Source organism: Tinamus guttatus, unplaced genomic scaffold (genome assembly GCF_059628265.1).
Source record: "Tinamus guttatus ecotype Peru unplaced genomic scaffold, ASM5962826v1 Tinamus_guttatus_pri_ptg000260l, whole genome shotgun sequence".
Lineage (NCBI taxonomy): Eukaryota > Metazoa > Chordata > Aves > Tinamiformes > Tinamidae > Tinamus > Tinamus guttatus.
In genome coordinates this window covers 1,413,937-1,428,665 of record NW_028288794.1, presented here as the reverse complement: position 1 = coordinate 1,428,665, position 14,729 = coordinate 1,413,937, and the positions used below count along the sequence as shown (strand labels likewise).

General features: G+C 36.4%; 1 protein-coding gene across 1 annotated transcript in view; it reads left to right on the top strand.

The window, feature by feature from the left end:
• Positions 1–14,397, top strand: part of GULP1 (GULP PTB domain containing engulfment adaptor 1) — a 104,666-nt gene extending 90,269 nt beyond the window's left edge. The window contains exons 11-15 of the mRNA XM_088526986.1: positions 705–932; positions 3,734–3,872; positions 8,631–8,725; positions 9,753–9,763; positions 14,031–14,397. Of these exons, the coding sequence (XP_088383112.1) occupies positions 705–932; positions 3,734–3,872; positions 8,631–8,725; positions 9,753–9,763; positions 14,031–14,052 (495 nt within the window). The 3' untranslated portion in view covers positions 14,053–14,397. The remainder of the gene's footprint in view (positions 1–704; positions 933–3,733; positions 3,873–8,630; positions 8,726–9,752; positions 9,764–14,030) is intronic.
• The last annotated feature ends 332 nt before the right edge of the window (positions 14,398–14,729 follow it).

Here is a 14,729-nt window from a genome sequence, read left to right as displayed (position 1 = left end):
TGTGAGCTTTCCTTTGTAGTTGCAACAAAGAATCTCTCCTTTGTACTATTCAGATCATTCTCTCAAATTAATTATTCATGCACATAGAAAGGATTGCAGAAGGCCATTGCATGCTTAGGTTTTCAAAATCCTTGGATGGGAAAATTAAATCTAGCGATTACTAAAATATAGTAATTGGTGTTTTACAATTTGTAAACAGTGAACTTTTTTGGCAGGGAGGGGGGAGAAAATTTTAGTTAAATTTTCTTTCAAAGCTGGTGGGATATTAATGGTAGGTGTTTCCTGGTAAAGACATCACAATGAAAATAATATTTAGGCTATGCTGTAACCACCAGAGTAACTCACTTTCCTGGATATGTGCTTAACTGTGATTTCCATGTGCTAGTATGAGATAGTGCTGATATTATGGTAGATACAGATATTTGTGAACGCATCTACCACATACACCTTTGGGAAAATGCCTTCATTTTCCTTTGATGCAACCTAGGAGCAAATCTTCACTCCAGTGCTGGGCTACCTTTTATTGTGGTACAGGTTTAGATTTTATTTTAAAAATATCAGAGAGTTCTCTGTCTTGTCACTATAGCGCTAAAAAGCAGATTGCAAATGAGCTTTTTTTGAAGCATGAAATGTATTTCTTCTTTCTCTGACGTTACTGTGTTCCGTTCCTCAGAATGTTTTTTCTTTCTGTAATTCCTTTTCAGCTGCTGCACGTAAAGTGTGATAATGATGAACATATGTTTCAAAGACCCTCCTCTGCTTTTTTCTGGTGTAACAAAGAGGATTCACATCCTTGTTTAGATATGTCTTCCATTACCCTTACTCCTAGGAGTTCTCCTGACTCCCGATTGCCACCTGGATTGTTAATACCACCACCTTCAAAAAGTGGTCTTCAAAAGCCAGCCAATGAATGCAGCTATCCAAGACCTCGCGTAATCCTGCTATGCAAAAGCTTTTTTATTTTTTTAGGCTTTCAGATGTTCTCTGTTCTTTCTTAACATGTATTAAAATTGTGCATTTTGGACAGCGATTAGAGGACAGATGAAATGTATCTTAGATTGTCTCCTCATGCAAGTACAGAATTTGTGAGGATTTATTTCTGCCTAGCTTCTCCCAGACCCCACTCCAAAACTAAAAGTTTTTACTTTTCCAACTTATTTAAAATTCTTATTTTAAAACTAGTCTATCAGTGAATCCTTCTATATTTTATATCAATCTTTTGTTAAAATCATTATACTAAGAATAGTTTCTCAAAGTGAACAATTTAAAGGTCTGATTTGAATGTCTTTTTGAGTTGTAGAAAAAGTCAGCCACTAAATATCCTTTAATATACCTTATACCTGTGCAAACTGAAGACTGAAAATTATCCATATATGTGAAATAGGCATATTGCCAACTTTTCACAGCAATATGCTAGTACTCCCAACTATTCTTCTATTTGCAAGTAAAATTTGGCTGTGTTTGGCAAATATCATGACTTTCTGCATGTGTTCACTAAGAAAAGCTTCTTGTGCTTATATAGATTTAGAAATATATCATTCTTAGAATAACTAAAATATGTTTCTACTGCTACAGCATTAAAATGTTCAGCAACTTCATCAGAATGACATGTAAACAGAAAATGTCAGTGAAAAGTTTGTTTTGCCAAAAAGACTCATTTAAGACTAAACATAAATACTGTTTATTTATATATCTAGCTTCTATGAAGCCATAAACACACTAATAAATGCAGGAAGCTCTAGTGGCATTTACTCTCCCCAAGTCATTCTAGGATTTTCCATCCCTGTCAATAGGAAGTGTAGGCAATGCACAGCGTGTACCTTCTCTCATTGAACCCTGTCCCATGTTCCAGATGCAGACAAAACCCATTTTCTCTGTTTTTCCTCTCTGAAGGGTATGGAGTTCCCTAGGGGTTTGCTTTGGGTCACAGTATGTACATTGACCTGCTCTGAGTGGAGGCAGTTGACCTTCTGCCATCTCTTCCCTCTTGAGCAGTGCTGAGTCTGAGGTCAATGCAAGTCCTATGAGCATCATGCTAAAAGCCTATGGTGTCTATTTAGTATTCACTCAAATCTTCTTGCAACAGGCAATGCTTGAAATTGTTATGCCAACTCCTGTTGAATTAAGTAAGATTAGTCTTACTTAGAAGTCTTATAAAAATAAATAAATAAATAAAACTATTTTAGCCCTGATCTTGGAGGCAATAACATGGCTGTGAGAAATGCCTTTTAAAAAGATCAAAGTGGAAAAACAAAATGAAATGTAGGTAGCTTGTGCTTGGTACTTCATTGTTCCTAGATAGAAATATCCCAAATTCTTTGTGGTAATTAACAGTTCTAGATCTCTACATTTCAAATATGAATTAAAATTTTCTAAGTAATAATAATAGTGAAGTAATATAAGATTTCCTTGTCTAGTTTTCCTTAAGTGTTGTATTCAGTGGAAGACCATGCACCTTATCCTTTCTTTCTGTAAAGTCACTGCAAAATCCAGAGAGATGTAGTTCAAGGCTACCTAGAGACTTGGCTTAGAAATTTGTGACATGTTTGCTGTGATAGGGTTGCTTCAGCAGCTGAAGCACAGACTCTAAAGGAAGTAATATTACAAAATAAGTTTTAGATGAACCTCTTAATGAAACTCTCATGGACCAGCAGTAATAAAAGTTAGCAGTTTGCCAGGCTGTGATATAGAGATATTGTGAGTAAAAGAACGTGACCAGTTTAACTTGCGCTAAAGATTTTTGTGCAAGGACCGTGGTTAAACTGGATCTGTTTTAAAAGTAGCAGATTGCCCCTGTGCCTGGCGCTATCGTCTGTTAGTCAGCATGTAATATTTGTGTATTTTTCCAAGTCATAACATTAACATGCAAACTAGTTTTGCACATATATTTTACCTTGAGTTTGTCAGTGTAAATTTTAGTCTATTTCTTCAAGTGTTTTTTAGCATTTAGTTTGTTTTGACTTAACTGCCTTGTTTATGTCCTGGAGTAATGGACTGATGGCAGGAATGAGTCATTAAAAATAAATATGGCTGTAGAACCACAGTAATTGTTGAGTTGGAAGGGGGTGAGAGCAGGGGTTGTTTATCTAGCATTTTTTGAAGCCTGCCAAAACATCCCAGGCTTTACTAACACAATCTGTTCTGCTTTATATTCAAACTGAGAAAACTTTATTTTCATTTTTGCATTAAGCATATTGCATTTCTAGATTGCTATTCAGTAAAAATACACTTGAACCTTTGATCACAGTGGCTTTTTTTACATTGTCAAGTAATCACATGAAGAATTAGTAAAGAAGGAATACTGGTGTTGTACCTTTTACGTTCAGCAACTGGTTCTGTGCGTTCAGGGATATATAAGCATATTGCTATTATCTTATTATCTTAAATGGGTCTTGTGGACAATATCTCTATTTGCACTTCTTGGTGGAGTATAGAACTGTTCGTGTCCAGGATTTTCAGGTTTAATTGTGATATATTTCTGGCTGTATTAGATGTACCAAAAATGAAAAACTTAAAATGGTTGGAGAGCTTTAGCATGTTTCGTAGGCTCTGGACTGCAAATGCCATGTGCTTGTTGTTAGGAGCTGGGTTTTGCATGCTGTTGTTGTTTTTTGTTTTTTCAACTTTTAACTTTTTTGAAACTGTTGTTATTATCTGCATGCAGAAGAATTCAGTATTGTGGTTTTTTCTTTAATGTGAACTACTGCCCTAATACTTATTGTCCTTATTGTAGGCAGGCAGTGTGACACCCAAATCACCCTCCACTGACATCTTTGATATGGTTCCCTTTTCTCCCATATCCCCTCAGTCATCAACACCTACTCGCAATGGCACACAGCCTCCTCCAGTACCCAGTAGATCTGCAGAGATCAGTAAGTTTTATAACAACTGACCTAATTTTGCTGACTTTATATTTTTAATAAAGGTCTGAAAAGATTACGTACACTTTGTATGACAAGCTTTTGTGTAAATCACATTTGATAATGCCACTTCATTTTATGCCATCTTCCCCAAAGACTTGTTGCTGCCAAGTGTCATTGTAAACGAATTTATATACTGCTAAAATATTAACAGTTTAAGGAGGTTTGTGGATTATAAATTGACTTTTATTTTTACAATTTTTTTTGTAGTGAATTCAGGAAGTAATTTGACACTAAAATAGCTCTTTCCATATAAAGCCACACTTCTAACATCTACATTTCTGCAAGAATCAGTAGATGGAGTAAGTATGGTGAAGATGATTCCCAAGAGAGCTGAAGAAATCCCTGAAGCAGCAGTGTGTTGGCATAATGACTTTAATATTATTTTTCCTGTCATCTACAGCTTTGTTTTTCAGCCACAGTTGATGCACCTCTGCAGCTTGTGGACCATCTCTAAAAGCTTTCTAGCAAATGTTTAGGAATGGCGAGCTGCATTTGGGGTGGTTAAGAAAAGGCTTTCACCTTCACTAGAAAACCTTTCAGAGTCTGTGGAAACTTCTGAATTGGGGATGGAGATGGGAGCAAACACAAGCAGTGCTGCAAGTTGTGGAATTACAGGACAATTTTATTTTCTTTCAATTATACTAGGTATTGTTTTGCCTTTGCTTCCATTGAAATAAGTGCTTAAATTCTTATGGACTCAACGCTGGACATAAGTCCCATCTTTATAGATTTTATACCTGTTCAATCAATGAGGTTTATATTATAGATAATGCTATAAATTACATGTTTATTCAGTGATATAGGCTGATTAAGAAGTGTTATAGTTCTGCACTTCTTTCTTTTGCATTACATTAAAATGATGTATTTCAGAGTGGCGGCAGTCAATGCCATGCTTCTTATTGCTGCTCTTTCAGCCTATGTTATGGTACTCTAAGCATATGTGGATAATTGTTAATTCATCAACTATTAACACCCTTTGGCATATTCAAAAACAGTTTAATACAAGATGAATATTATGTAATCAGACAGGTACCTACAGTCTTGGATGAGTAATTTCAGATTCCATAAATATTTCATTCAAGCTGTGCAGTGCTACACTATTCAAATAGTGTACAAGAATATATTCTCTGTTTGGCATTGTAGCTGTATGGACAAGCTGGCATTTCTTTCTCCAATATATGTCAAGTAGATGGCAACCAAGGGGAGCCAGAATTTGAAGTATCCCCTTTTCCGAGGCTCTCTTTCATGTTTTTCTCTTTCTTGGCCACTATACTTGCCACTTGAAGGAAGGTTTTTCATCACTTCTGAAAAATTTACAGAATCATCTTCTTCCCATTCCTTAACTTGCTATGTTAGATATTCGTGTTTTCCCAGTTTATTCCAAATATTTTTGGGGGTGCTCATACTCACTGTAATTAATTTTTATTTGACAGCAGAGCTGCTCCAAGATGTTTGCAGAAATTGCATATCAACATCAATGTATATCTGCATGGTAGCTACTATAAAGATTGGGGTGCAAAGTGAAGCAGAAAAGTCAAATGCTTGTGGAGTCTTACTTGATTCCTTCCAGCTTTGAGTTTATTACAGAGGAGACAGACTGCTACTCTCCAGTATATTTTTTTCTTCTCTGTCACTCTATCCTGAATGTCAGCTAGGTCACAGGAGCAATAATTTATCCCCTGTTTACTTTTTGTGTGGTTTGGGTTATGGTTATGAAATATTAGCAAGTCATGGTTTAGCCTTTTTTGGTCACATTTTCCAAGTTGTGAATTTATTCGCATCCAGGAACGAATCAAATTGGCCTGAGTGGGGAAAAGGAAGTCATATATGTTGTTTGAAAAGATCAACTTCAAAGGTTTCCTGGTGGCTGTATATTGGAGAAGAACCTGCCTGCCTATCTGTAGATAGTTTTGTTATTTTTAACATAGCTCCATACAAATTATCTAGCATGAAATCAAGAGATACTGACTTATGCTTTCTCTGTTAAAGGAGGCACCCTCTGTACTGTGTGGTAGCACTAGCAGATGAACCTTTGGAATCACTTGCAAAAGTGATGGCTTTTTAGAACTGAACTGCAGTATTTATCAAATTTGAACATATTCATCAGCCTCTGTTTAAACAAGAAGCACCATTGATGCTATTGAAAATGTGTCATGGAACTTTGTCAGTCTGAGACTGTAGCGGTGCAATCTCTCATGTATCTCTTAGCTTTTTCAGCCTGTGCACTGAAATGGTTAAGAAGTTGTTATAGAGGAAGTTCCCAAAATAATATTTTGTAGAAACCCAGCTAGGAAATAGCTATCAGTTTGGAATGTGATTGTCTACTGAGCTTTTTACACTCAGTCACTACTTTCAAAGTATGCCTTGAATAACAAGGTAATGTAAGTAACTGTCCACCTGAAAGCAGGTGAAAACAAGAGAGCTCCACCTTCTGCTGTTCTGCTACTGAGTTTAGAATTGCTCTCATTAGTGAAAATCCAATAATTAGGCATAACTAAGAAACTAGTCAAAATATGTGCCAAATATTTGTTTTGGAGATAGTGCTAAGTCATATTTTAGTGAGAAGAAACATGAGAGCTGGGTTTTTTACTGTTTTTTTCTTCTTTTTTTTTCATAAATACATTCCTTGTGTGTTTGCTAAGTGTTGAAACTGGCTCCTTTTAGATGTCTGATCACACAGAAAATTGACAGCTCCTTTTTAGAGTAAAGAGGAAACCATGGAAAGAAAGAAAAAATGTTCCTATATTATGACAAACTGTATGAGGATATAAGGCATGACCTTCTCCCCAGTACAGGCGAGACTAACCTTCAATAGATCCAAAGGTTGCTAGGTAGGGAGCATCAGAGCATGGAAGGTCATCCTGGAGCAGGACAAGAAGCAAGACACCAAGTAGAGCCTAATTTTTACATTAGCTTCTCCTAGTCGGAGTCTCTTTTGCATGGAGGTGGCCTGCCTCTGCCAGTAAATATTACACTTTTATTAATTCAGATGGGCAATAGAATAAGCCTCTCAGGTCTGAGCCATTGCCTGTTCCACTGTGACACTTTGTAGCTGTATGGTGAGTTTTGAGGAATATAATCAATAAAACTCCTGCCTGTTTATGTACTTTATTTTGAGACTAGAAATAGCTGCTCACTGTTAAACTATAATACTGGGCAATGCAGTTTGATAACACTAATTGATTAGATCAAAGCCTATGAAGAATGTCGTGGATGCTAAAACATAGAAGAGATTTGACTACTGCAGGGCTAAAACTCAGGGATGTTAAAATAAATACACTGTGATTTGGCTATATACACATTCCTTAGCATTAACAACAAATGGTAACACTACGATATGAATTCACTTAATTTAGAAAATAGTTGCAGGGTTCTATTTAGTGCTGCATAGTCTATTGTCAACTTCGATCTTATGGTGTTATGGATAACGTTTTGGGCTAAAACACAAAAACAGATGGTAGTTCCAAAGATATTAATATAGATCTTTTTACTTTTATGGTTTTAACCCAATATAGTTTTAAGCTAATACAATTGTAAGATAGTGCATTTATCAGGTATCTTACTGGGCCAGCGTGCAGATGATTTAAAAAAAAAAAAAAAAAAAAAAAAAAAAAAAAAAAAGGCCGTATTAACTTTACTCTGCAACTGGTACTGTCAATGTGGTTAAATTTGATAGCACAAGGATTTTTGACTGGTTCTACTTTAGATAAAGCCAATGTGAACTAGAACTGACAAAGTCAATGTGAACTAGAACTGTTTCTAGATAGCACCCTTATATGTAGGGAAAAAAACTTTCCAGTTGTAAAGTGAGTTAAAAAAAAGAAGTTGGGGCTATCAGATAAAGTATAACAGGAGTTATGGTGTTCTGCTAAGAAAAAACGGTTCTTGGAACGGGCAATTTCTGTCTAGATAAACCTAAAAGAAGCTCAAGTCCGTTTTTCCCATCAAATTAAGAAAATCACAGAATTTAGAAAAAGTGAAAGTGGTAAATTATATGGCGTTGACAAAGAGAAATTTTCAGTCATTCTATTAAAGGATCTAAGTTTAGTGGATTGCTGGGGTAAGTGGCTTTTAATGGTGGTCTGCTTTTTCATTCTTAATTGATAATCCCCTCAGAGATTTTAAAACCCTAGAGGTTGTTTTAGTTCCTACATGCTGTGCTTTGAGGAACTGTCCAATGAAGGCTTATGCCCTATGAGTGAAGGTAGTTTGTCTTTGCAAAGAAGTCCTTAGCCTGGCGATAAGTAATAGATGGGGGGCCTCAGGGCTAGTTTGCTTGCAGCGATGTTTCTGATGGAATCTTAAATTTCCAAGTTCATATATGTTTGTTCCCTCTTTATTTCTGAAAATCCCATATGTGCTGGTTCTAGAACCCACTTCACTCACTAGGAGATCTTGTACTTAAATTGGAACTACTTCCCAGAATTCCTGTGAAAGGTAAAAGCATTAATGAAAACTAAATAAAGTTTTAAACAGAAGCTGATGGTGTTCTTGGAAATATATTTTAGTATTAACATTTGGAATGCTAATCTAGGCCTGTTTCAAATTTAAGTTGTTTGTTTTTGTTTAGTTTTGGTTTTAGTTGTTAGCCTACTGCATGATTAGGTGTACTATTATTCAGCTTTTTCAAGTAGCTGTCTCCTTTCAGAAAGCTGTTGTCACAGACTGCATCTTTTCTTTCAGTGACTCATTGTTTTGTTATTCCAGAGAGAGACCTTTTTGGAGCAGAACCTTTTGACCCTTTTAGCTGTGGAGCAGGAGATTTCCCTCCAGACATTCAGTCCAAACTAGATGAGATGCAGGTAACTACTGAGTTATCAATTATATAGTTTTTCATTGCCACATTAATATTCATGAAATATATGTTTATAGTAGGTTAAAAATACATTTGAGACGGCACATAGAGTAAGAAGTATTTTTGACTTTGAGTAGGAATTGGAATTTGTCTGCCTGGGGATCCTTAGAAATGTTAGCCCATGGTGTCGCTACAGACACCCAAACCAATCAAAGGTTCTCCGTAGCGCAATAAAAACAGAGGCTGCTGCCCCTGCCTAGAGGATTGATCTGAAATAGAGAGCTGAGGCTCTAATATGCTGAACTTGTCACCCTCCCCATCCCCACTCCTATACCATGCTGCTTCCCTTGGTGGCAGGAGTCTTGGTTTCTGTAGTGCTGGCACAGGTAAAGCAGGAGCACCGGCTATGGCAATTCATTGCCTGTAAAAATAGCCTGCTTAGACTAGGGTACTGCGATATTTAAACTAACGAGAATCTTTCTCAACTGATTTTTTTGTGAGGAAACGTTAATCCTGAAGTATTGTATGGCATCTGAGTAGATACTGACCTTATCTTGGTTGAATTAATATTTAATATCTGGTTCTCTTCCTAAGTATATTTTTTAATTAATCATCCCTGGAATTTCATTTTCTTGGTCAAGTACTCCCCCCCAGCACATTGGAGTTTTGATTTTCCAACTTTCCTATGTGTTTTCTAGTGTGCTAGCATACCTATCTGACACAACCTACCTGACACCTTCACTGAAAATTAATATTAGTGGGTCTTTGAGTAAGTACAAGACTTGCTTTGGTGTCATCCAGTTGAAATTAAGGTTAAAGTTGATCAGATGTGAGAAAAAAAAAAATGCTTTGACTTTGACCAAAGCAAAAGCTGCATACAATTAATTATGACATCCATTGGTAGATTTAGGTGCCAGGAATGTGTAAGTTCTTTCTATAGGTGATGTTAGCATGAATTTGTGCTGTATAATACAAATTGAAAGATGCGTTTACTAATATGTCTTTTATCTTCTTATGCTTTCTTGGGTGCCTAGCGTCAGCGATGGTTGGTATATCATATTTTAATAATGGTATTTAAAGTATTTACAATTAAAATGTGAGTGTGTTCATGTCTGTGTGTATATATGTATGATATATGTATGTAAATATACATGTGTATATATCTATGTAGAATCTTCTAAGATTTTTTTATTCATGCTTCTATGAACCATGCTTAATTCTATAAAAAAGTACTTTATTTTTTTTAAAGACCTACAACTTTTAATGATAGGGAAAGCCAATTCTGATAGGTCTGTTTTGTCAGCCCATAGTATTAAACCTTAGTTTTCATTGCTGTCTGTTTTTCATTTTCATTAGTGAAGTATTAACCTTGGATGCATGAATTTCTGTGCTAGTATGTTCATGTTTGTAAATCTGGTTTTTAATTAGAAACAAATATTGTCAAAAATTTAAAAGATTAGAATGAGCAGAGGATAGCTATTGTAATGTGAGATACAGCCAATAAGGAGAAGGATGAAATGGACACTGGAAAATGTAATGCCACAAAAACTGCTGTGTGCTAAGAGAAATATAACAGTAAGGAACATTAAAGAAAAACTTAATCATCTTCCATAGCTTGAAATAACTTTGTATTTCAGTGTAAGAGGTATGAAGTCTGTGTATTAAAAGTTGAGCCTGAGCTGTAGTAAATAGGTATTTGAATAAGGGGATGGAGGCGAGTTGTTTATTAGCGCACCTGATGCCTCACCGCGTGCCGTGCGCTCATCGAGCGGCCTGGTGCCAGCCAGGGACGGGCTGCCTGGAGCAGCTCCCTCCAAATGTCTACCCTGTTTTAATGCAGACCTATGTAACCTCAGCCTCAGCAACGTATGCCAACATGAAATAAAAAAGGCTGGCTAGAGGCATGTGTCAGTTGGGAGAGGTGTGAGTGAGATGGGGTAGGAAAGCAGAGCAAAGAAGAGGTGCTGGAGAAGACACTTCAGGTAGCAGATGCTTTTCATTTATGCCCAGTACTCCAAACCTAGTGAGAGTCAGTGAAGTTTGTTGACCACTGGCAGAATATTTTCGTGTTTAAACTATAGTGAGCATCCAGACTTCACAAATTTCACACGCTTTCTCTACTCCCTTTCTCAAAAACTCTGTTAATTTTTTTGGAGGGCTCAAAGCTTAACTCAAACATATGCTGAGATCTGAACTTAACAGCTCAGACCTCTCTGAGTATCCAGTCTCCCGTTTCCCCTCACCCTAATGCTGAAAAATATTTTCATCTTCTCAACTTTGACTTTATCCAAACATTTCTAAAATTAATGTGTCTATTTTCCCAGAAATCTTGTAGTAAGGGGAAGTTTCCCTCCATCATGAATCATACTGGCAACAGCTGCTATAATTTATAAAAATGTTCAGGTGGTTGATATCATAAAGCTTCCAGGAGCTGCAAACTTTCATCCTGCATGGCCTGAAGCAGTCAGCAGACTTCTCTCATATCCCTCTGAAATAAGCTTTTCTCAGCCCTCTAGATGATCTTCCCAGAGTCATATAAATTTATCACTGGTTTCTTGGCTCCTTACGCGCACTGAGCGCAGTCAGACTATGCAGCGATAAAGTGAGAGCCACAAGGGTTGACTTTGGCAAATTTACCTTGCGATAGAGTCAAAGCGTTTGTATTTTGTTGTGCATCCTTTTTAAGTGCGGAATAACTTGCATGCCTTGGATATTGTGAAGGTTCTTGGGTGGATGTTTGGGGTTATTTTTTTCTAGTGAAAAGGAGCTTTGCTCTCCCTTGTAGAGACCAACCCTGTGGGTGACTAAGGTGCTCCGTGCTTGGGTTAAATCACCTTGGAAGTAAAACTGTAGCTTCCTGTTGCCTTTATGGAGGGCATAATGTACGTGCGCACTCCAGAGTTATTCCTGTTCCCACTCTTGTTCATCGTCAAGGGATGCTGCTTTGCTGCAGATTTTAATTATTTTCTGGCTAAACGAGGAGTTGCTGTTGCCTGAACCTTTAAAGTATGGGAGGCTGTGGCACGCATGTTGTTTTAATGAGCAGGGAATGTGTTATGCTAAGGATTATGTTACTGGAATGTGAAATACTGCATTTCACAAGGCAAAATATGTAAAATACCATGTATTAAAATGAATTTTACATGTATATGGTATTTATCCAGAACCAAAAACCTGACTATATATGTCATCTTTAAGAAAAAGTATTCTGCCTGTTAATATAGTTTAATAGAAAATAATAAAATATATTTGAGAATGTGTTCTCCTCCTCAGATTTTTCCAACTGACATTGTTGTTTTTACAGCTGTGAATACTGAGTTTTGGAGTGCAAAGTTGAATGCAGGCATGTGCTGTATCATGAGTGTCATAATAATCATATAGCACCTTAAAATAGGAGCCGCAAGAATTGAGAGAAGCCTGTAGTTTGGGTATATGAAAGGTGTTTCTGGAAGTAGGCATAAATCTGTAATTTTTCTGCATTGCTTAAGAACCACAGCATAGGATCCTTTGTACATCAATCACAACCCCACCACGCTTCAATTTAAGAGATCCTTTCCTTGCAAACCACCTCTTCCCACAGCTTGGTTGACTGCAGCTGATTGGACTTTTTTAGGGTATCACGTGTCTGCCAAAGTATAATTTTGCAGATTCCAAAATTATTTAAGAAGTCAATTCCCAAACCTTGTAGGATTGCTGTGGAGATCTGAAGTCTGGGCTTTTTTTTATCTGCAGGAATTTGATTGCAATCATTTTGTCCGGGCATTCGCTGGCCTTAAGATTTTCTGAATTTGTTCTTAGCTGCTTGTGAAATACAGAACAAAACATTGAATGTGCCAGTGAGCTTTGGCAACGCCATGTCACCTCCGTAAGGCAAAGTGGTTGCCGGTGTATGTAGGTAAGGTTTACAGTTCAGCGGCGCCTGGCTCATCATCTGCTAGGGTCAATTTGCTTTTAGGAAAATTCAGACTCTGGAAAATCTTGGGCCATTTGGTAATCGTCTCCAGGAGGTTTATTTTATTTCTGAGAATTATTCTCCTGATGGTCATATCTGGTGGTATTATTAAACATTCATACACTTTCAAAATTCTAGCCTGTGACTTAAATTTGTTCAAAATGAAACTACTTTTGATTTGTGATTTATCCTTTAAAGCTGTCGTCTGCTTTTGAGGTGCTCCTAGGATTAATGAGAAAAGACTTGAGTTTAATCCCAATTGAAATGACTTTACAAGAGAATTTATTTTGTTTTACCAGATGTGTACATAAAAGCACGATTTTTTGATTATCAAAACACATGAGCAAGGTTCTCTAGGCAAACTATGTAATAATGTGGTACTTAGCTACAGGTGCCCCCGAAGTCAATGTTCTCATGGCATTTCTATGCAGAGCCCTTGATTCCATTTGCGTATAGTTTTGCAGTACTTCCACTTAAGAGACTGAATTTTTCTTGACTCAAAGGTGACTTTTATTTTGAAGATCAAGCTATAATTATTCAGCTACTTAAAAAAGACAAATGAAAACAAGAACCCATTCCCTGTATTAAAAACAAAGATTTTATTTTAGAACTGGTGCAAAGCATATTTTTAAAGCAGAGCTACTTATAGAATAAAGTTATTTTCAACAGTCTCTCTCAGTTGGCAGTCTCTCTCTTAGTAGAAAAATTAAAATGTTTCTAAGGAAACTAAAGTGAGCAAATAGAAGAGTTTTGGTTTGACCTTTTTAATAATTTCTTTGTATTTTTAAATGACCATTTTATTGCATGGAGTTACATATTCTCAAAGTTTGTATTTTGTGCATTTGCGGTAGAGCAGATGGGACTTTACTTTTAGCCAAGCTGAGGTGACAGAGGCTGTAGGATGTGCACCTGCCACACCAGCACAGTGAAGAGCTCAGAACAAACCTCCCGGGTTCTGCTGGGTCTTTCAAGCGTTAACATGATAAGCAGCTTGCACACATAGCACTGAGTTTTCTTGCCTATGATTTTTCAGTCATGTTGAGTTTTACACAGGAACAATGTGGTGCAATCAGGCTTGTTTAGGTATATGAATATCTAATATTTTCTTTAATATTTTCTTCACTTATATACGTGTTTCTTTTGTTGAACTAAGGATATAGCCTTTTATAGGTTAATGACTGGGACATATATTGAATATCTGACAATATAGTATAAAAATCTGTGATTCACTCTGAAGTATCATTATGAAAGGTCTCAGAATGCTGCTTGCCTGCCTAAAGATGAGCTCACATTTAGAAGTGAGCCCTAATTCCCTAGAAATTGCTTTCCTCTTTACTAACTATGTCTTGTTTCATTGCAGGAGGGGTTCAAAATGGGACTAACTCTTGAAGGCACAGTGTTTTGTCTTGACCCACTAGACAGCAGGTGCTGATGGCAAGAAACTAAATATGAAATTCTTTCTTGGTGTTTTTCAATTCCAAACACACATTCACCAATATTATCCATGTGCCAAAAAATATTTTTCAACACGCTAATTTCTGTAAGGTTTGCTTCTGTAAAATTTCAATTTACTTCCAGTATTTCCCTGTACAAATGTAAAAAGTTGTACTTGTTTATGAAATATGAATTAAATTAGTGTTGTGTTTCTTTCTTTGTCCTGGCAAAGTTTTCCAGAAAGCTCATGCATACCTCTCTCTGTTAGCAGACAAGCAAGCATGATTTTTGCTTAATATTTCACATGGTGGAATTTTGAAATGAAGCTCTTAAGCCATTATTTAATGTCCAACCAGTAATATCATTAATATCTGGTTTTAAAAAAAATAGAATTGGAAAGAAAAAGTGCTAATCTATGCTTAAAACATTAATCTGTACTCCATGTAATTAATACATATCATTGTATGGTTACTATGCAGCATATATGTTGTTATTCATTAGATCCAGAAGATTTTTAGAACTGTAGTTCACATTTTAGAAACAAACAAATTGTTAATCTGTTATTGGCATTTAAAGAGCATGGAAGGACTGTTAAACCGCAGAGCGGACAGTCATTGCCGATGGT